The 22,623-nt window shown below is 38.5% G+C and overlaps 1 protein-coding gene across 1 annotated transcript in view; it reads right to left on the reverse strand.

The window, feature by feature from the left end:
• Positions 1–457: 457 nt before the first annotated feature.
• LOC308549103 (synaptojanin-2-binding protein-like) overlaps positions 458–22,623 on the reverse strand; it is a 35,622-nt gene continuing 13,456 nt past the window's right edge. Inside the window, exons 2-4 of the mRNA XM_081121426.1 lie at positions 14,495–14,601; positions 4,644–4,739; positions 458–3,028 (exon numbers count right to left, since the gene is read on the reverse strand). Coding sequence (XP_080977552.1) covers positions 2,888–3,028; positions 4,644–4,739; positions 14,495–14,601 — 344 coding nt within the window. The 3' untranslated portion in view covers positions 458–2,887. The remainder of the gene's footprint in view (positions 3,029–4,643; positions 4,740–14,494; positions 14,602–22,623) is intronic.

Consider the following 22,623-nt stretch of genomic DNA (forward strand, 5'->3'; position numbering starts at 1 on the left):
ACTATACATGGCTAGATGGTATGATTAATTAAATCAATTAGCACAGATAAAACTTGGCAGGAAAAGGAAACAGACGACTGACGCAAACAATGTCTTATTAGGGTTATATGTATACTGGCTAACTATAGAAAAGTGTCCTAAGTACATGGTCTTAAAAATACTTTTTTTTTTTTTAAACTTTGAACACAGTAATTTAGGTGGTGGGAATAATTAGATACACTCTATAAAGTGACAGGAATATTAGATTCAATTTATAAAGAGCATAGACTTTTTTAAATGACTTACAATAGACTCTGACATCTTATCTATGATAATGTAGTCTAGAGAATCAGAAATAAAAATATAGCACACCTGCCTAAAATGTTATTGACCCTTAGATGCTATTTAAATCCAGAGAAAACCAAAATTATTAAAGTGCATCAGAATCCCTATTATTAACCGAAGCAAAACTTCTAACAGTGATGGGATAGGTGTTCTCTTTATTTACACAAACCAATAAAAAACTAAAAATAGCTTTTCTTCTTGCTTGCCATTTTGCTTCCTTTGGTATGTATGTCCCAGGTCTTCTCAAGAGTTAATGTCCAAACCCTGAGGTGCATCCTGGGAGGCAAGTAGGCCCACTGCAGAAGTGGCTGCACATACCTCCAGATACAAGGAGAGCCCAAGAGGCTGCCTCCACAGTGGGGCAGTTGAGGCGAGAACTAAAATACTGTGTTTCTCTGTGGAACGTACAAATGCAGTTGTCTAAGTGAACAGTTCAGGTTTAAAGGCACGAGTCACACCAGCATTGTTTAAAGCCATTTTCTCCCTATAGGAATAGCTGACCCAGAGGCGAGGTCTTACTGGGATTTTTATTTTTAAAAGCCTTCCCTTTCCACTCTGGCCTCATGTCATTATATGCCAGCTTTCTTTTTCTGAATACCTTTAAAAAAAAAAAAAAAAAGTGATGGCTGTCTGCATATCTTTTTTTGCTACGTGTTGTGAACAGTACTATTTCTTTTATTAGTGTTTTCAACTGTTATTTAACCTGATGATATATATACTTTTAATTTCTCATCTACTTACAAATTCTCCTAACTAGACTGTGAGCTCCTAAAGGGTCCTTAAGTTGTCCCCTTCCTCCATGGAACTCTCTCAAGTGTCTCAATTCTCAGTAACTCTTCCCTTTTGTTGTCTGCAATATAAATCTGACACCAACTTACACTGCCCTGACTATGAGGCCAATTACGTTTTATGTGTATAGGTGTTCTCTTCCAAACTGGAACCAAAAATCCCTTTAGGATGGAGGCTATATGTATTTTACTACTCTGTAAAAGTGTATTAACAAAGCTGATGTACAATCAACATTTGTAAAATACCTGCTAGATCATCTGAGCTAAAAAACAGACACAACTGATCATCCGAGGGAAAGTCCTCATACTCTTGTTGTCAAGATTGTATGCATAAGGCCGATGGTCTAGCCGGTATATTTGGACTATGGAAATGATTTTCTTGAAGCCAGGAAATTAGCCTTGGGCCAGCTCTCCTGAGTGCTTTAAAACCACCCTTCAGCAGCACATAACCAGGATGTCCCTACCTTCTTATTAGCCTTAGTATTCCCCAGCATCCATTCCTCCGCATCCTTCCCTCAAGGTTTCCCTACGGAGCTTCCCTCCCTCCTAAACAAACAAACCTTTTCTTCCCTTCCCCACAAAATTGTTCATTCATTAAAAGCCCAGTGTTAAGAACTTTTTTTTAAAAAAACAACAACTAGCAATCCAAACCCTCTAAACTGAACTGAATCAGAAGCACGGCTGGTTTCATGCCCATGCTGCCCAGGAGCAGTTCCTTCGCTAAGATTTGCCTGTTACTAGAAACCGGAAAGACTGGCTGATAGCCTGAGCGCTCGGGCACCACCTTGGAGGCACTATCTTCTTTCTTTTTAGAGTTTTTTCTTTGGGTTGGTTTGGCCCCATCACTAGTGCTCTGACCACAATCATTCCAGCTGATACTTTCACAGGACTGTAAGGTATCAAAAAAGTCACTAGGGCAGACCAGAGATTGGCAAGATTTATCTTTAAATCTCAAAGGTTTTCGAACAGATTGACATGCGCAAAGCTGGATTATGGAATTTTGCCTCAATTTCACCTTAATTATTATGAGAAGAAATAAGAATTCTAAGATTTTAAATTAGTTGCTTTAGTTTTTTGTGTGTTTTTTTTTTTTAATGACTCAGATTGGGCATCCTGTCAGGCTCTCTCTCACTCCCTCAATTAAGATCATCCCTTACATCAGGAACTTAGAAACCAGGGCAGCTTTCTACCTCTTTACCTCTCCATAAGGCATCACTGTTATACTATCATTTATGCATATATGTGTATACATGTGTAGATATATATTTGTTTTTTAAAAAGTAAAAATGGTCTCCTCATTATGTTTTGTTTGATACAGGCACCCAAGTATGTTGTCAGAAAGTAAATAAAGACCACAAAAACTTCCCAAGGAAGATCATTAAAAAGAAAAATCCTCTCTTCCTCTTATATCACACCGCTGGCCTTTGCAGCATGCCAGCTAAGAAAATACGTATCACCATGGTGACGGGAAGACTGGACTTTTCCCTCTTTGGCTGTAGCTGAACTTCTACTGGCGGTCCTAGTAAAATGTCCAACTCCTCATTTGTTCTAAGCAAGTCTTTTCTTCAGCTTTCCTTCAAACAATGCCTTTCCTCTCCCATTAGAAAACGAGGACTTGGAGATTTTGAACAGCAAGGTTCTAGGCTGGGAAGCAGTCTCTTTAAATCATGTGTGAGCTATGCAAAGTGAGGGAAAGATATGGGAGAATGGCAGGGAGGATGAGAGAAAGGAAGAAATGTTCTCCTCATCAGGAGCACTGGGAGAAAGCAAGCTTTTCAAAGTTGTTGCCGGTATCTCATGAAGGCCCAGGCTGCTACCATGGCGAGGGCAAACAATGGCACCAGCACCATAGGTATGGGAATACCACTCGGCTCCCCTTCACCTCGATGTCCTATAGGCCCATTTTGCACCTGTAACTGGAAGGGAAAGAGAAATGTTAACTCTAGTGACCAATGTGTGTTTACAACAACTGAAATATCTGGGTTGACACATTACTTGGGTCTACAGTCTCTAGACTACCCAAAGCTGCAAATCCAGGCACTACCTAGCAGAGGGTGTCCTCTCCGTTTGTTCTTACTTGATACATCAATGTCACCAATTTGTTGGAAACAAAGTAAGTCTTATGGGGAGGCATCTGACTTTGCTGTGCTACTGACCTAACGGAACCCTGAAGGTAAATCAGATAACACCTTTCTGCTTTTGTACTGCTTCCACCAAGTTCTACGTGTATCATATCAGGAAATGAAGATATGAAATGAAGTCCATCGATCCTATAAGAAACCTGAAAATTACTGGGCGGGATGAGGGGGGACGTCCATCTTCCTAGAACGTTTACTTAGAAAGATTATCAGTCATTAGAGTACAATAAGAGCAGATCTGAGCGATGTTATTTAAATGATCTGTTATCTAACCGTAAGTTGCACATCGGTGTAATGCCATTATTTGGAAATACTTTACAATTCTCAAAAGGCACCCACTCCCTTCTAAGATGCGGTTGTGTCCTTCATCCCCTATTGTGTAACACTGGACACGGACAAAGGTGAAATCTGTATGGAATGGAGGTAAACAGATTCAGAGGTAAGTCAGTAAAAAGAAATCACATCCAGGCATCAAGTTAAGAGAAAAGAACTTTAAAGACACCTTGAACCTGTGTTGCAAATGCCCCCAAAATCCTTGCTATGGGAGGAATTATGTCTATAGGCTTCTCTTTCCATCATTCAAATTATAAGACACCTGACCTAAGAAGTGGATACAGGGATAGGTGCTGCCTTGACTGAATCCTGAATTCCATTTTCCGTTCTCCTGGAGCTCACCTTTGAGCATCAGGGCTTTGGTCAGGAGCATCACCAAACTGATAAGTAAATGGTTCGTGGAGGTGAAAGGGAAAAGCACACAGTGAGTAGGCATGAGAAAGCCCACCATCTTTGTACTTAGAGTTTTATAAACAAGAATGTTCAATGGCAGACATATGTTTTCCTTCTCTACTGAAAAACTGATTGTGGTGGTATTTTTCCCCCATTTATTTCAATTTGGTTGTCAAGTTTTATCTTTAAGGTACATTACCTTGAAGCTAGGACCTGGGTTGCAAAAGATACTGTGATGAATTTCCTTTGATGATAAGCAGAGTTCCAGAAGACCCTTGCCACACAAGCTGTTCAAAAGAGCGGGAGTGGCCCTGGCCTGTGTGTCCCAGTGGTTAGTGTCGGCCTGCACACCGAAGGGTAGAGGGTTCAAGGGCACATACCTGGGTTGTGGGTTCGCTCCCTGCCCCCAGTCGGAGTGCGTGTGGGAGACAACCAATCGATGTCCCTCTCTCTCCCCTCCCTCCCTCCCTCCCACTCTCTCTCTGAAAAGCATTGGAAAAAATATCCTCGGGTAAGGATTAACAAGAAAAAAAAGAATGGGAGCGAAAGGAAAAAAAGCCAAACACACCACTGAAGAGTACATCACAGGGTTTATTCACAAGAAAGGTACAAAAGCCTGGTGCCAGGTTCCTAGCAGCAAATAACACGACACCTACACGACACCTACCCTGTGCTGCACTCTCAGGGACACGGCATAGCCTGCGTTACGAAAGAGGTTTACAGCATCCTGGTGCAGCAGGTTCTTTAGGTCTTGGCCATTTACCTGTGGAAAACAGCAAGAAAAAGTAGTAAGTGGTAGAATGTAAACTCTCTGAAGTCAAAGATTTACTTTCGTGTGACCAAACATTTAAAAAACAAACTCCTACAAGAGCAAATTCCAAGGGTTAGGAGAATGGGTAAAGTCCCTTAGAACTCAGCATAACTGTTTTCAAAGCTATGTTTTCCTAAAATTGAAGTTCCATGGGCCATGTGAAGATCACTTAACTTAAAAAAAAAAAAAGGTAGTCTCCCTTTCATCTTAGCTCTTATGGCCTGTCTCATTTGGACACCTGGAATTCTTTTTGCTGTATTTGTATGTTTTCCATAAGCATCGGCCTAGCTTTCTACAGCTAGCATGGTCTTCCAGGTTTATTTCTAATCCCTGGTATTGCCACCTTCAACTCCAGAAATATAATTATATGAAACTCTCCCACAATTTATTTTGGTGTGGTACAAATCTACTGGCCCATTCTGTTGGTCTTGTTCTATTGTGAACAATTTCCCTTGATCCCATTAACACTCCTATCCTCCTCAAGTTTACCAAAAAACATGTTTCTGTGATAATACAAACATGCTTCTGGGTAGGTCAGTCTTACCACTTAGAGGTGAGAGATGTGAAGAACCACTGGTATTAATACTTTTTAGTGTCAGGAGTGACACTGGCTACAGTGCTATCTATCCTATGCTGCACTCAGTGACACAGCACAGCCCACTTTATGCAAGAACTACCTATCCGTTACACATGTCAACGTCACCAACAGCAGCAGCAGCAAAAACATCTATCTAACATGTTTACTCGGCAGGCTCTGTGCTACATGCTTTACATTATGAATTATCTAATTTAATTCTCACAATAATCCTATCAGGCAGACACTATTTTTATCTTGTTTTCACAGATGAAGAAACTGAAGCTTAGCAAGGTTAGGTAATTTACCCAAAGACATAGTAAGTGTAGAAGCTAGGATTAGGGTTTTTAAACACCGGAAGGAAGCTGAAAGTGCCCTGCATTTTATCATTCTTTCTGCACTACTCCTCCACTTTGACTCACCGACTCTTCTCTGCTCAGTGGAAGCCCAAGTCATTGACTTTTTGAACCCTCTGTCTTCCTTGACAGTGTTCCTTCTCCTAGGGGTTTGTCGTAGTCCTTCCACTCTATCTCCTGCCAATATCCTTGGTGAATTCATCTACCAACAGTTTGGCCTTCCCAAATTAATAGTTCCTACTACTACTAATTACTTCTACTCCACATTAGTCACCACTTGGCATAAGCCTTGGGCTTCAACGTTATGCAGTGAATTCCAATAATCAAATCCTACAGCCCCCTTTGCAGGCTCCAGACCACCTCCCCATTCTGCAGCTCTCCCCTGTCGGTTATGAATACTTGGCTCTCTTGGTTCTTCACTATTCCCTTCCTAATTCCTTTCCTCTTCCTTCCCTCTTAATATTCCTGTGTCAGCTGTCTCTTGTCATCTTACTTTTTCTCCCATGTGATCTTTCACAAGGTCAACTGTAATCTTCAAGACAACCCCCAAATTTGTATCCCTACTTCTACTTCCAGATTTACCTAATTTCCTGTTGGGTACCTGTACTTCGATATTCTGCTAGGCCCCAATTCAACACTTCCAAGGCCTCTTTATTACTTTCCACAAAACCAGACTATCCCAACTTCCTTCTTATTGCCACTACCATCCCTTCAGGCTAAAATTTTGATAATAGTTTTAAACTCTCCCCATTCTGTCAATATTCACATATAATATATTGCAAAATCCTGTAGTCTAACATAATGACATTCCTCATATGCTATTATTTTCTTTCTATTACCTCTCTCTTTAGGCTGTGGATACTTTTAGTTGAACTATTGTAATCTTCTTTCTGATTTACTTTTCTCTGGGTACTCCCCCATACCACCCTATTCAAACACTATGTCTCCAGACCAATCTTTCTAAAGCACAATTCTGTTTATAGCACTTTATGGCTCAAAAATAAAAGCAGAAGTAGGAACAGGGGAGGGAAGAGTACATGCCTGATTTCTCATTCTGATATGCAAAGTCCTCCAGGAAATGGCTGGAATCTACCTTCCTAATTTAACCTCTCATTACTCCCTTTCACATATCCTTTGCTTTAGCTAAATCACATAACTTATTGACCCCGAGACAAAAAACATATATTCTTACTTTCATACCTGTGCTTAAGCTATATCCACCATCTGAATACCCTTTCCTTTAAAACAATTCTATTTATCTTCCAAGATTGATCTTAAATAAAATCAGACCTGGTACCCATAGTATAGAAATGAATACAAGATTTTCTAAATTGATGGACTTTGATTTCATGCTACCAAACCATGTTCTGATCACATCATTTTTTAAAAAATAAAAATTAATAGGCAGGGAAAGGATCTTTTAAAAAAATATACATCTTTATTGATTTCAGAGAGAAGAAGAGAGAGGGAGAGAGAGATAGAAACATCAACGATGAGAGAGAGTCATTGATTGGTTGCCTCCTGCACGTCCCCCACTGGGGATTGAGCCGAAACCTGGGCATGTGCCCTGACCAGGAATCGAACCAAGATCTCCTGGATCCTAGGTCGATGCTCAACCGCTGAGCCACACCCATTTTTTTGTTTTTGTTTTTTTTTGTAGATAGGCCACAGGGAAAGAACTTCAAGTTTTCTGAATTGAGTCATTCTCAATGACTTGATTTTTAAGTTAATTCCTGGGGAGAGAATAGGTGTGAGATTGCTGCAGTGAGAATACTCACTTACCTAATTTAGCCCATATGATAACTGTATTTCTCATTTAAAGAAATAGGTATGTATTTACTTTCTCTCAGAGATAGACAAATAAGTTAATGATGCAGTTCTGTTAACAAAGTGCCAGATATGTCATAGCTCAATATCAGAGACAAGTTTCATAGTAATATGAATGCAAGTGAGAGAACTATGTGACATTCAACGGCAAGAATACTGAGTTCAACCCTGGCCGGGTGGCTGTTGGCTGGAGTGTTGTCCTACATACCTAGGTTGCAGGTTTGATCCCCAGTCAGGGTGCATATTGGAGGCAACTGATCAAAGTTTCTCTCCCACATCGATGTTTCTCTCTCTCTTTCTCCCTCTCTCTCTAAAAAAAAAAAAAATCAATAAAAACATATCCTCAGATGAGGATTTAAAAATATATACTGAGTTCAAAATAATCTTTGCCACAGTAGTCAGTGATAATCGCCAGGAACCACTGCATATTTATCATCATCTCTGGAGCTGTCCATTCATTTTACGTGTACGAATTTATTCAGTCTTCACAACAGTCCCATAAGCTAGGAGCCCCATTTTATTGATAAAACTAGAGAGGCTATACAACTTGTGCAGGGGCATATACAATGGGAGCAACAAAATCAGGATTCAAACTCAAGCTGCCTGGCCTCAAAACCCTCACTTTAAAACGCTCAACTATAGAAATTTACACTGTAAGCAGGGATTTTATCTCATTAGTATGGAACCATCCATCACGTTAATGCTGTAAATTGAATTTTTCTTGATTCTGCAGTTTCATTTGTATCTAATATAGGGTGTTCCCCCAAAAATGTATACACACACTTTGAATAATTATAAAGGCAGTGTTTATTAAAATACATTCCATTTTCAAAATTGAGCTATCAGCTGTTAAAGTGAGTAGACATTCTTTTGGGACACGCCTGTACATAACACATTGAAAAAATTTAGAGTTGTATAAAAATATAATGTGATCGTATATTAATATTTTTATTCATTTGAATATATTGAAGTAGCATTAGAAAAGCAATTTAGTTAACTGCCACTTCACTGACAAGGTTGTTCTAGATGTGACTGATATGCTCCCTTGACTCTCTGTACTATATAACCATCTTAAAGCTCAAACCAGACTCTGCCTTATATCATAATCACTTTACATTCTACTGTAAATAACTTGGAGAGCTCCTATCTCAACTCATCATTATAATCCCTATAATACATGAATAGTGTTGAATAACACTTGAGCATAAGTGTCACGTGATTTCCTGAGGCTTGGTTGCAGAGTACACCCTGAAAAAGCCATAACTACACAAAGCCTGACTGACATATTCTCAGTATGACACAAAGCTGAAAAGCCTGGGCCCTATTAGAAGCTTTACCCACCAATGACTCAGTGTGTATGTAAACTTGGTCCTCTGCTGAGCCTCCTTCTGCTAACAGGAAGAAAGATATTGGTGACATCAGGCAAAAGAAGGTGCTATACAGGGCATGGGCACATTATACTAATTATGTCTTTTGACCCTCCTAGTTAAGCCCAACGGTATTCTAATATAAGAGGACTTTTACTCTAATTGCTTATAAATAAATAAATAAATAAATAAATAAATAAATAAATAAAACCCCAAATAAGAGGTCTTTTAGAAATGCAAAGGGGATTCTTTTTTTAAAGAACCATTTCTCATCCTTTGCCCAAGGTAAAGCAACCCCATAAAACAAATTATGATTCTTTCTTTCTTGACAATGTCATCTCTACTACAAAGACAAATTTGCTTTCTAATATTTACCTCCTCTACGTGTTTTTACAGATTCCAGCTCATACTGATTAACCACCAAGTTCTGTAAGCTTTACCCCTAAACATATGTGATATCCACTTTCTTTATCACCATCTTTACTAATACAGACCAGAGGGTCTCAGTGTGGTCCCAGAGTCCGCAGCATTAGCAGTAACTGGAGAACTTGCTTCACGTGAAAATTATTAGGCCCTATCCTAGTATTCTGTGCTTTAAAAAAGCCCTCCAGGTGATCCTGAAGTTTGAGTTAGCTCTAACCTAAAATGCCTGAAATAGTCTTCTCACTGGTTGCCATACCCACTCTATTTACCCTATTTAATACATATTCTATGCATCCACAGATTTCATCAATGATTTTCCATTTACTGCAGTAGTGATTTTTAAAACAATATATGGTCTGTTGACCTATTACAGAAGACAGTGAAGGCAATCCAGTATTTAATTTTTAAAAAGTGAAATGAGAAGAAAACACAACATATCAGAAATCATCACATATAGAATTATTATTTTGTTAAACTTTGCTTTAATTGTGTGTGTGTTTGTGCCCCCATAGGCACACGTGTATTTCCTATTATAGGTAATAATTTAAAAGGCTTGAAAGATATTTGCCTAGAGCAGTGCTTCTCACACTTTATTCACACTCACCCAGGGATCTTGTTATAACGCAGGTCTAGGAAGGTTCCTGGGACTCTGCATTGGTAACAGACTTCTGGGTGACGGCCAGATAGTCTGGGACCTCACTTCTAGTACCAAGAGCTACTCAACTGAGAAATCTTAGAACACTCCTAAACTTACTACTTCAGCTTCCGTAACTCATGGCATAGTAAGTTTTTTACTGAACCTGAGATATGGCAGATTTGCAATATGCTAGAAAATTTTACTAAATGTTCGGCAAATTGGGATGGTGGTACTCTAGGTGCTCTGATGGGAAAACACAAATGTTTTGCTTTAACTATGGTTGTTAGCAGTCTTTAAAAACGAGTTTCCTATTTCCTGCCTTAGGAAATGAATAAACTGAGTTAAAATTAGTTTTCTTTGACGATTAATCATTTTGAATTGCCTCAGGATAATCTAGCATTATCTCAGGATGTTAGTTACAAGAACTCTATTAACTATAGGATAATATAAATGGAGATGTGTAAGACGTAGAGGAAAAAATGGGCTCAATTTAATAAGCACTGACCTCAGATTATACTCTGGATATTTTAATTTTTTACCAAGATCCTGAAATGAACTGCAACTTTGGGGAGGGGGGATGTCTCTTTTTCCATCAAAATTGAAGGAAAAATATTATCCTGTTCCAATTAATCAGGCCCAACCCAAAATGTCAATCATGCTATAATTTATTCACAGAGCAAGTAACTTACTAGATACTTACTCTGTGTCAGCCTCAGGCCTACATGCTGGAGGTACAGAGATGACAAGACAAAGACTCTTCCTTAGAGGTACTTTGTCTAAAGGATTCTGTATATTTCAATGTCTCTGCAGCTGATTGGATGAGGATTTCTGGTGGGTCTTTCCTATTGATTTCTAAGCTGAGGGCAGAAACAAGTCTTTTATTTTCTTTGATTTTCCATAGCACCTGGCACAGTGCTCTGCAGGCCATCAAGTACAATAGTTGATAAATGTTGATGACTACTCAACTCTTTCATCCACCAAATTAATAAGTGCATTTGAACAGAATATGAAATGCAGCTGACTAACGGCCTGATCTGTGCCATTGTTATCTAAGGGGTGTGGTCAAAATGATACACTCATCTGTGCAGTACAATAACTAGCTATATCACCCTAAGCTTTATAAAAATGTATAGTTCACTGACGACTCACTATTCTTGACTACCCACCTCTCTTCATTTAGGCAGACACATGGGAAAAATGAGAAACCTATACAGCTGACTTTTCTTTTCCCCACAAAAGTAAATTTCCCCCAGAGTCCCTGGTAACCTATACAAATATTAAACCATCCTTGCCATCACACACACACACACACACACACACACACACACACACAAATGAACTTTGGATAAGGAATCTCTTGCCCTCATCTCAGCCCAGGTCTGTTCTTCTATTGGTAATATCTGTTTTTTTGTTTCATGGTTATCAGATGTAATAGGGCCTAAATCTTAAATATCATTTACATTTATTAAAGAAATTTTTTTCTTTCTTTTCAGTTTAAACCATCCACAGTGATCACAAAAAATTAAACTTCACTTTTGATGAGAAAGGGAAAACTGCATAATAAAATATGCAGTTATTTAATTTTAGAACTTGAAATGAAGACAAAACATTGGGATTTGGGGAGAAATGCAAAGATTCAATTAATGGTCAATAATAACTCACAAGAAATCTAGATAATGTAATGATACTTCTATTAGTTATCCAAAACGATTGTGTGCTGAGGAAGGGGCATACTCTTAGTTTGATTATCTAGCAAAAGTTAAAAGAAAGAATTAGGGCATATTTTACAACAGGGACCCATGTGAGGAGAATAGGAAAGTCCATAAAGACTAAATGGGGCCCTGGCAGGTGTGGCTCAGTCAGTAGTTAGAGTGTTGGCCCATGCACCAAAGGGCGTGTGGCTCGATTCCCAGTCAAGGGCACATACCTGGGTTGTGGGTTCAATCCCCCATCCTGGCCAAGGCGTATGCAGGAGGCAACCAATCAAGGTGTCTCTTTCACATTGATGTTTCCCTCCCTCTGCCTCCCTCCCTAAAAATCAATGGAAAAAATATCCTCGAGTGAGGATTAACAACAACAACAAAAAGAATGGGAATATAGGCTAATAAATAACTTGGCATCATTTTATAGAGACTCCAAAGCCAATAAAAAGTACTCAAGTACGTCAAAGGGATAAAGTGAGCTAAAGCATAGATGTTAATTGTTTAATAATTAATGGCTAACTAGTTCACTCAAGGATAAAGAGGGAACAGGATGGTGAGACAAGAGAGTCACTCTTTCTTAAGGAATGGGATCTAGAAAGAGTAATTTTGGAGCAAACTCTTGGAAGGGAAACTGGAGTCAACGGCTATAGATCTGGATAGAATGGAGAGGATATGCTGGCGTTTTCTATCTATATATGCTCCACCGTTTCCTCTTTCTCTGTCTTCTTTATCTCTCTCCATATCTAACTTGCATTTTCCTCTCCCTTCTTTCACATGTCTTTTCCTTATTGGACAGAACATAAACTGGAATCATTCTTTGTAATGTGTTTTATGTATATTTGTAATACTTAATACCTTGTATAGATCTTCATAATATCTTGTATTTTGATAAAGTGAAATCCTCTTTGCTATGAATTTTAAAGTCAAGCGAACTAAGTTATTTAGACATCTACTTCTCTCCTCGACATTCATGTCCTACCCTTTTTAACAACTAGAGTGGCTTTGTGATAATTTCTCTGTGGGGCGATGGCTCTTCATCTCGGCTGCTGTCCAACAAATTCTCTCACACTGAAGTTTAAGTCCTTTCTTCCTTATCCAATTCTACCCTTTATAGAAAGACTAATTTCCATTTTTATATAAAACCGTTTTTACATAAAATCTACTATTAACTCACCACGCAACTTTCTGTTTAGGATAACTAATCCTAGCTTCCCATTGACCTGTTAGGAGGCAGTATAGTAGCTGGTTAAGAGTACAGGCTCCTCCTGGCTGCTGTGGCTCGGCGGTCGAGCACCGTCCCACACACCAGGAGGCCACCAGTTTGATACCAGGTCCGGGTCCACGCTCGGGGTGCTGGCTCGATCCCCAGTAAGAGGTGTGCAGGAGGCAGATGACCAATGTCTCTCTCTCATCGATGTTTCTATCTCTCTCTCCCTCTCCCTTCCTCTCTCTCCCTCTCCCTTCTCTCTAAAATCAATAAAATTTTTTAAAAAGAAGAAAAAAAAGAGTACAGGCTCCAAATTCAGACAGGCCTAAGTTTTAGCCTCTCTGCACTTACTACTTGTGTGACCCTGGGCAAGCTGCTTGACCTTACCAAGCCTCAGCTTTCTTAGCTGCAAAATAGGCATAATAATTGTACCTAACTCATAAGGTTACTACAATATTAAATAAGTTTAAAGTTCTCAGCATACTGCTTAGTCTATGGTGCTGAAAAACTTCCAACCGTTCTCATTTTTCAATAATATACCTTTAACCAAAGCTTTCCAAATAAGATGGCTTTCTTAACCCTTATACTTTTCAAGTCCCTCTTGTGTCAAAATATGGGACTGTATAGTTTCTAACTACATGCTACACCTTTATTTTAACCCCTGTCAAGTTTTCCTTCATGTACCACTCAAGTTGATTTCATGTCTTTAGAATGTCTGCCTCCTTGGAGCTATAGGAAATCTGCTTCTTAACTTCTCAATATCCTTTGAGATAAAGGGTAGGTTACACTATCATTGTCTCTATCTCAACAGATTAATAAATGGGGTCCAGAAGCTTAATGGACTAAAAAGAGGGAAAATGATCAGTGAGAAGGACTACAGTGGGATATTACCATCCATGATGTTTTATTTATATTCTCATCAGCCAACCTTGCTTGGGCTTGCCTGAATTTACTAACTTGTTTTATTTGTTAAATACATATTAAACACTGTGCTAGAATGTAAAAGGTTAAAAAAAGATGTGGTCCCTGCCTTAGGAACTTCCAGAAAACAATAAAATTAATGGTTACCATGTAGTAAGGGTCTTACCCGAGGCATTAGCAGAATGAAATGGGAGCACAGTGGACAGATATCCAAATCAGACTGCATTCCAATTTTTTATATTAATAATGGGTAGAAAAAGGGCTCTGAGTCTAAAATGAACACAATTCCTACATTCTTTTTTTGCTGCTTCTGGTGTAAAGGGAGACATTAATCTTTTATTCTACAAAGAGGAAGTGATAAAGTATAACGGAAGAACAACAAAAATTGTGGATTTTAAGTTCCTCCCCCCACCCACCAGTCCCTCAACCCTGCTTCATGTTTTTGAACTTGGGTAAGTAACTTCACACTCTGGACTTAATTTTGCTTTGTCTATCAAGCGAGTTAATATACTCCATATTCTAGGGCAGGGCTGGAAAAGATCACTGATCAAGGTCCCTCCCACTGAACTCTACAAATTGGATATTTCCTGATCCAAAAAGGCAGGCAGGAATCTTACCAAGGAAGGCGCTAGGAGTAGGAAGCAGGGTCTAGGGAGCAAGGGACACTGAAGGAGGCCGAAGCCAGTTCTCACCGAGAGGATCTTATCACCCTCCTGGAGCCGCCCATCCAGGGCCGCAGCCCCATTCTCTTTGATGCGGCTGACGTAGATGCCACTGTCGTTGGAGACATACTGCTGATCTGTCCCACCGACGATGTTGAAGCCCAGCCCAGAGAAAATCATGAAGGAGTTGTGAAGGAGACAGGGGTGAAGAAAAAGAAAGGGATTAGAGAAGAAGAGAAAGAGAGAGGAAAGGCCTAGTAGAGAGGGGAGGCTGGTGAGGCAGACTGATGTAGCTGGTGAACACTCATGGGCAAGGTCAGCGAAGAGTTATCACCAACAGAGGCTAGGAGAATCTAGAGTTGCCCACTCAGATCAGGTAGAACTAAAAATACGAACACAGTGACCAACATGGTTTGTTGAATATAAATAAAGATCTGTGCTAACTCAGTGACAGAATAATGGTGATTATTTTAAGATGTGATTCTGATTCTGTTGATGGCATTCAGTGAACCCAATTCTTGTCTTTCCTTAATGTAACAGGGTTAGCTGTGTTCATGAGAAGCAGCTCCGCTTTTAACTAATTGGCAAATAAAATTCCTAATTTAGTGGAAGAGAGATTCCTAACCAAACTTTCCCTTCCATACTTCTCCCAACCTTTGGGAGACTTTGGGTATGGCGGTGTTTTGGAAGAAATGGTCTTGGTAGTCTCATTTATTTTTTCTATTTTAAGTTGAGGGGGCAGTAGTGTAAGTGTTGGCAGGAAACCTAGAATTAGAAAAGCAAGTGATGCTTCATGATAAACTAAATCACCAAATTCACTCTTTTTTCCTTTTCTACCTCAAGTGCAAACAACCATATACTTGGGGACAATGATTGCTAAGTTTTATGTGCAGAAGAAGCCTGACTACTCAATGATTAGCAACGCCCATTTCCCCTTTGCTCCAGCCCCTGGTGACCACCATTCTATCCTTCGCTTCTAAGAGTGACTATATTAAACAGGCACGGGCATAAAATTTCAGTTACACAACAGTAAGTTCTAGATATATGATGTACAACATTGTGCCTACAGATAACAATAGTGTATTTTACACTTAAAAATCTGTTCAGAGAGTAGGTATCATTTAAGTGTTTTTAACGTAATAAAATAAAGGAAGAAGAAGAAAACTGACTACCAAAGTACTATTTCAATGGACCAACCACTAAGTTGTGGGAAGGATTTCAGTTTATGAAAACCATTGTTATAAAGGGATTTTACCTATGCATTAAAAAGAAAAGAAAAAAACAGAACTTCCCTAGGGTTTTCTTTATGTCAGGTACTGTATAAGTCAAAGCACAGTGCAAAGAGAAAGGAGATAGTTTGGAAACAATTAAAAATCAAAAATCTGGTAGCACAATTGGAAGGACTAGCCATAATCACTAGCCTACTACTGGTTTCAATAGAAAGCAGATACTTAGAGAGACATAAGTGGGCTTTCTAAAAGTTCTCCTCATTGGTGGGATGAGAACTTGCATGTAAAGCTCATAATATTAATATAAGCACTAGAAAATTAATCTGTTATTTAAGAAAATGCATGGCTGAAGAGAGAAGCCGCAGGAAATATTTCACTTAAATAGCATAAGTTGTGCACAGAATATCTGTGGCTAGAGAATGAAAAGAAGGATTTACGATACATGATAGAACTACTTCTGGAAGACGACCACTTCAACTTCCTTGAAGGGTAGGGTATAAAAAATGTAAGTTACTATATGGTTTCTCTTAGAAAACTCTTAATTTGTATTATAGTGGGTGGCCGGGATTGGAAAAGGGATGGTGAGTGGTTATTTGAGATAAGGTGGAAAGGTAGGTGGAGACTACCTTATGGAAGGCTTTGAAATGATTTCAAAACTGTGACAGGTTTGAGGTAGGTGGCTCAGGCCAACCAGCCATTCTCAATACTAGAACAAACTATTTGGAGAAAAATCTTTCAATGAAATCCAGCATCCTCAGTAAGCACTACAGCTGCCTCTGGGAATCTTGGGTAGGAAGCATGTGTTAAGCAGATGAATGCAATACAGTAGTAAGAAAGAGGAGGGACTTTGCTTCTGGTTATCTAAACTTACAGGACAGTGTCTAAACAAGAAGAGCAGAAGAAATCTTACTGAAATTTTCTATAAACAAACAAGTACAGTCTACTCCCTCCAGAAATCACATTATACAGGCATGTTTACATCCTACTGCTGTTTCGGTTGTAAATGAACCACACCACTTAACATGAGAATTCCTAGACTGATTGATGTGAAATCCCTTTCTTCGGCCAGAACATTTACAGAACTGGACTCACTTGCATTGCCGCAATAAACAGAAATCACCAAAGCACTGAGTAGCAGCAACATTACCAATTCAAATCTGGGCCCTATGGATATCTGCATAATCCCCAGTTCATTTGTTCATTAAAAATTACTGGTGATTGGCCCTGGCCAGGTAGCTCAGTTGGTTAGAGCATTCAGATAAGCCAAGGTTATGGATTTGATCTCCAGTCAGGGCCGGCACATACAAGAATCAACCAATGAATGCATAAATAAGTGGAACAACCAATCAGTGTGTGTGTGTCTCTCTCTCTCAAAAATCAAGCAATAAATAAAAAAAGCACTGATGATTTGCCATGTGTCAGGCACTGTGTTATGTTCTGAGAAAGACATAAAGCTAAACTGGACAGCCCTTGCTTTAACCACAAACAGAAATTGACCCTTTTCCCTGTCCCTTTCAGATTTTGCAGAAGCAAATGAAAATCAGAAGACCTGCTCACAAATTCAACTCCGTAACTTAACAGATATGCGGACTAAAAAAAGTCATTATACCTCTGATCCTCTGCTTCATTTTCTGTAACATAACAATTACAAATGCTGCCCTCTCTATCTCAAAAGGTAATTGTTAGGGTCCAATTACCTTAACAAATCTGAAAAAATCCTTATAAACTACAGAGCTGCTATATTAACTGCACTAAGAGTAGTTGTTAGCAAATTAGTAGTACCTGGTACAGCCCAAAACCAGATAGTCTGATAAAGGATGAATAACTACACGGTACGAATGTGAATAAACCTGAAATACGGGAAGACAGAGATGAAAAAGTCCATCTATCTATTAATAGGATAAGACTGGACTGGAACTCAAACTTTTAAGTATGTCTATAACCTGTGACCCAGACATTCTCCCTCATAACTACTATCTAGAAAGAATGGTATTAAAAATAAGCAATAATAAGTCCAACACATTCACCAATCAACTGCAACAGATATCAGCTGGAAACAAAAGGGGAAGGACTACCCCACTGCATATCTGCTGATTTATTGGCTGTGTCCTAGAACAATGAACAGGGTGGACCACATATCCTGGTTTGTTGGTAGTCCTGATATACACACCTGTAATCAAAATATTCCCCTTCAATTTCACAAGCATCTCAGTTTGGATCAATGTGATCATCCTATCTATAAAGGGGGATGTAAGAATATGTTAATCGCAGGATGTTTTGTGATGGTGTAAAACTGATTGTAATCTAGGTGTCCATTCTTTGGGGAACTGGTAACTAAAATATAGTTAAAAGTTAGAAGCATTGAATAATCATATATAAAATAATGGAGGTTTAGAATTTGATGTTGATATTAATAGCACAATATCTTCTCATTAATTAAAAACTCATGCACACAAAACAGTATTACCTACTTACCAAAATGCATGCATATTTAAGGGCATGTGGAGACACATTAGAGTCAGTAGCTATTAGGGAAGGATACAGGATGAGGTTAGAAATGAAGGGTAAAAATGAAACCAAAAAAGGATCTTGCTTGTACTGATGATGACAATGTCTTTATGGGGCTGAAGGATATAATTAACTCAGTTCTCAGAATCTACGATCCAAATAGGATTAAGGGGAGAAGTCAAAGAAAAAGACCTAGACTCAATAGGCTTAAAAAAAATAAATTTTAAAATGTGGTGTGAAACACATATCTAAACTGGAGGCACTAATAATGGTGTGTGGGGAGGGGGGGAGGGACGAGGGACTAAAATGGAGTCAGGAGGCTATTAAGAAAGTAGGGCCTTTGCAGCCTATGCACCTTTGAGCCTCAGTTCTCAGAGCTGCTATTAAGCTGCTAAATCTGTTGCTAAACTCAGCTCAAGGCTGAGTCATCAATATCCTGGAACAACCCTTCTGTAGACACATATGGACTTTATCTCTTTTCTTGTAGTTTTTGCCTCCCTTATTTGCATATCAGAACTAACCAGGCCTGGTAAACCTAGCCAGTAATCCTTCATTTGCATGAAAGAATTACATTTTGTGATTTTTGCCTTTACGAATCCTTCTCTTTGTTCTCCCCAGAGCACAATCTAGGTCGCTACCTGAATCGTGTATCCTGGGTTGCAGCTTCTTATGCTCATATAAATGCTCTTTACTCTTTACCTCAGTCTGAAATTAATTTGGGTTTACAGTAGCAAGATTAAAATGGGTTGCTTAGTCTCAAAATTTAGAAGTCTCAAACGCAAAAAAACTAAATATGGCATAAGAATGACATCCCCTTTTCCATAGGACTGGGAGAGAAAGAGTGCCTAGTATCAAAGCCTTAGAGCCCGGCCAGGCGTGGCTCAGTGGTTAAGCGTCACCCTAGGATCCAGGCGATCAGGGTTTGATTCCCGGTCAGGGCACATGCCCGGGTTGCAGGCTGCAGCCGATCAATAACTCTCTCATCATTGATGTTTCTATCTCTCTCTCTCCCTCTCCTTTCCTCTCTCTGAAATCAATAAAGATATTTTTTAAAAATAAATAAATAAAATAAAAGCCTTAGAAAGTTAAACAAGAAATGCCTTCTTGTGGACTCGTTTCCAGGTCTGGACCTTGAGCGTGTTTATGAATAACAGCAGTAATAGTAGCAGCAACACCTAATATTTATTGAGCATTAAATATGTACCAGGTATTCTGCTGCGTACTTTACATACGTTACCTCAATCTTCTCACATGAAGTGATTATTACATTTTACAGATGAATTTAAAAGGTGAGGCATAAAGAGATTAGATAACTTTACAAAAGGTCAATTAGCTCTTCTCAAAGAAAAGACACTAAGCCAGGATGTTTGGTTCCAAATGTAAGTTTTAAACCATTTTGCTATACTGTATCTTTGTAGAAAATATGAACAACTGCTTTACAAAAAAAGTCTTTGGGCTGGCTGTGAATAAGAAATGGTAGGACAATTGTTGTAGGACAGTTCCCAAGGGTAGTACATTGCAGAGGAAGAATTGGTCATTCTGGAGTTCTATCACCTTAGTTGGGGTCTCTACTGCCTACTTTCAGGCCAGGGAAGAAAACCCTTCATTTCATTCAGATTCTTGTCTATTAAATCTAAAAGTTAAAAAGTAGACCATTGTTTAATAATCTGTTATTCCACAAATAATAACTTTGAGCATAATTAAAATGAAACAAAACAGTCCACTAACACAAATGATAATAGCCACTTGTTGAGTTATGACTACCAGATTGACAAACACCCTATTTCCCCCCTATTTAACTGTAGGCCTTTTCTATCCCAAGATAATCTTATAATTTCCCCTAGACATCAATCCAACTCTACAGAACACGCAACCCACTATTTATTTATTTTGTGATAAAATAAACATAACATTAAGTCAAACTGTATTAGACACACAACTCGCTGTTTGTTTAGTAGTAAAATATATGTAACATAAAATTTAACATTTTAACCATTTTTAAGTGTGACATTAATTCAGTGGCATAAAGTACATTCATAACGTTGTGTCTCCATCACCACTATACATATCCAGAACTTTTTTATCATACCAAATAAAAACTCTGTACCCATTAAAGAATAACTCCTCACTCCTCCTTCCTCTAGCCCGAGAACTTCTATTATACAGTACTTTCTGTGTCAAGCTTGCCTATTCCACATACTTCATGTAAGAGGAATCATACTATTTTGTTCTTTTGTCTTGCTTATTTCCCTTTGTACAATGCCTCCCAGGTTCATCCTTATTGTAACACATAGCTGAATTATTTCATTCCTTTTAAAGACTGAATAATAATCCATTGTACATATATACATTTTGTTTATCTAGTCATCTGTCAATGTGCATTTGACTGTGTTCACACTTTGGCTGTTGTGAATAATGCGGCTGCCTTAACACTGGTGCACAACTATGTGCTTAAGTCCGGGAAGATGCGAGCCCTCAAACTTTCTTTCTTTGCAAGATTGTGCTGGCTATTAGGTCCTTTGAGTTTTCACATGAATTTTAGGATGGGGTTTTCTATTTCTGCAAAAAGGCTGATGAAATTTTGACAGAGATTGCATTGAGCCTGCAGGTTGCTTTGGATAGTATTGCTTCCTTAACATTATTAATTTTCCAATCCATGAATGTCAGATGTATTTCCACTTATTTTTGTCTTTAATTTCTTTCAGCCAAATTTTGTACTTTTCAAAGTATAAGTTATTGTCTCCTTGGTTAAACTTACTTACAGTATAAGTATTTTATTCTTTTTGATGCTATCGTTAATGGAATTTCTTACTTAATTTCCTTTCCAGATTGTTCATTATTAATGTATAAAAACTTAACTGATTTTGTTTTGATTTTGCATCCTGCAACTTTGCGGAATTTATTATTAATTCTAACAGGTTTTTTGGTACTTTTTTTGTTTTGGTGTAGATTCTTTAGCTTTTTACATATAAAGATCATGCCTTCTGCAAATAGAGACAATTTCACTTCTTCCTTTCCAATTTGAATGCATTTTATTTTTCTTGCCTAACTATTCTGACTAGAACTTCCAATACCATGTTAAACAAAAGTGGTGAAAGCAGACATTCTTGTTTGTTCCTGATCTTAGAAGAAAAACTTTCATTCCTACATCATTGAGTACATTAGCTGTAGATTCTTCGTATATGGCCTTTATCATGTTGAGGAAGTTTCCTTCTATTAGTAGTTTGCTGACTGTTTTTAACATGGAAAGGCGTTACATTTTCTCAAATACTATTTCTGTATCTGCTGAGATAATCATGTGCTTTTTTTCTTCATTCTATTAATATGTTTTATTACATCGATTGATTTTCTTAAATTTCTTTGCATTCCTAGAACAAATCCCACTTTGTCACGGCACACAATCCACTTAATATGCTGCTGAGTTAAAACCATGTAGCTGTAGGATCAGCCTAGCTTTCTGTATAAAAGCAATTTCTGGATCATGACCACAGAAAGAAGGACCCGAGTAGAACCCAGCAGCTTCACTGAGTTGATGAGATGGGAATCAAAGTTTGGGGAGGTTGGGTTGCTAGAAATTACAGGGTAAAGTTCTGGAAAGGAGGGAGTTAGACGGAAAAAAGGGGCTCCAGGTACCTACATGTGTCTTTACCAAGTACTAGGCCATGCATATGTTGAGTGAAACTCTACAAGGCTGGTCAACAACAAAAAAACAAACAGGAAGTTGTATGTTGAATAATTCTCAGAGCTCACACAAGGCAGGGAGACCTTCAAGTTCTGACAAGCCAGAATGGAAATCCTCAATGATTCACTTGGAAATTCAGTTGACATCCACTTAGAACATACCTCATGTATAGGGTTGAACTGTCCCTGAAGTGAATGCTACTTCAGAAGCACCCTAGAAAAGCTTACAAAGGGGCCTTAAAGAAATCAAACTCACCTGCAAGTTACTTAACTGCCTGCCAAAACAAAGATCAACAATTTAACATTAACCATGTTAATGAATGAAAATAAAACGCAGATATTCAACGACATAATATTCACAGCCTCCAGAATCTAATTAAAAATTATTAACATGCTGTCCTGGCTGGGTAGCTCAGTTGGTTAGAGTGCTGACCCGATACGCCAGGTTGTGGGTTCAATCCCAGGTCAGGGCACATACAAGAATCAACCAATGAATGCGTAAATAAGCGGAACAACAAAGTGATGTTTCTCTCTCTCACCCTCTCTCTTTTCCTCTCTATCTCTAAAATCAGTAAACAGATTTTAAAATTGTTTTAATTAACATGCTGAGAAGCAAGAAAACATGACCCATAGTCAAGAGAAAAGCCGCTCAATAGAAACAGAACCAGAAATAACAGAGGATGAAATCAGCAGATGAGGATGTTTGAAAGACTATTACAACTAGGTGAAAATAATTAAAGA

Source organism: Miniopterus schreibersii (assembly GCF_964146895.1).
Source record: "Miniopterus schreibersii genome assembly, chromosome: 1".
Taxonomy (NCBI): domain Eukaryota; kingdom Metazoa; phylum Chordata; class Mammalia; order Chiroptera; family Miniopteridae; genus Miniopterus; species Miniopterus schreibersii.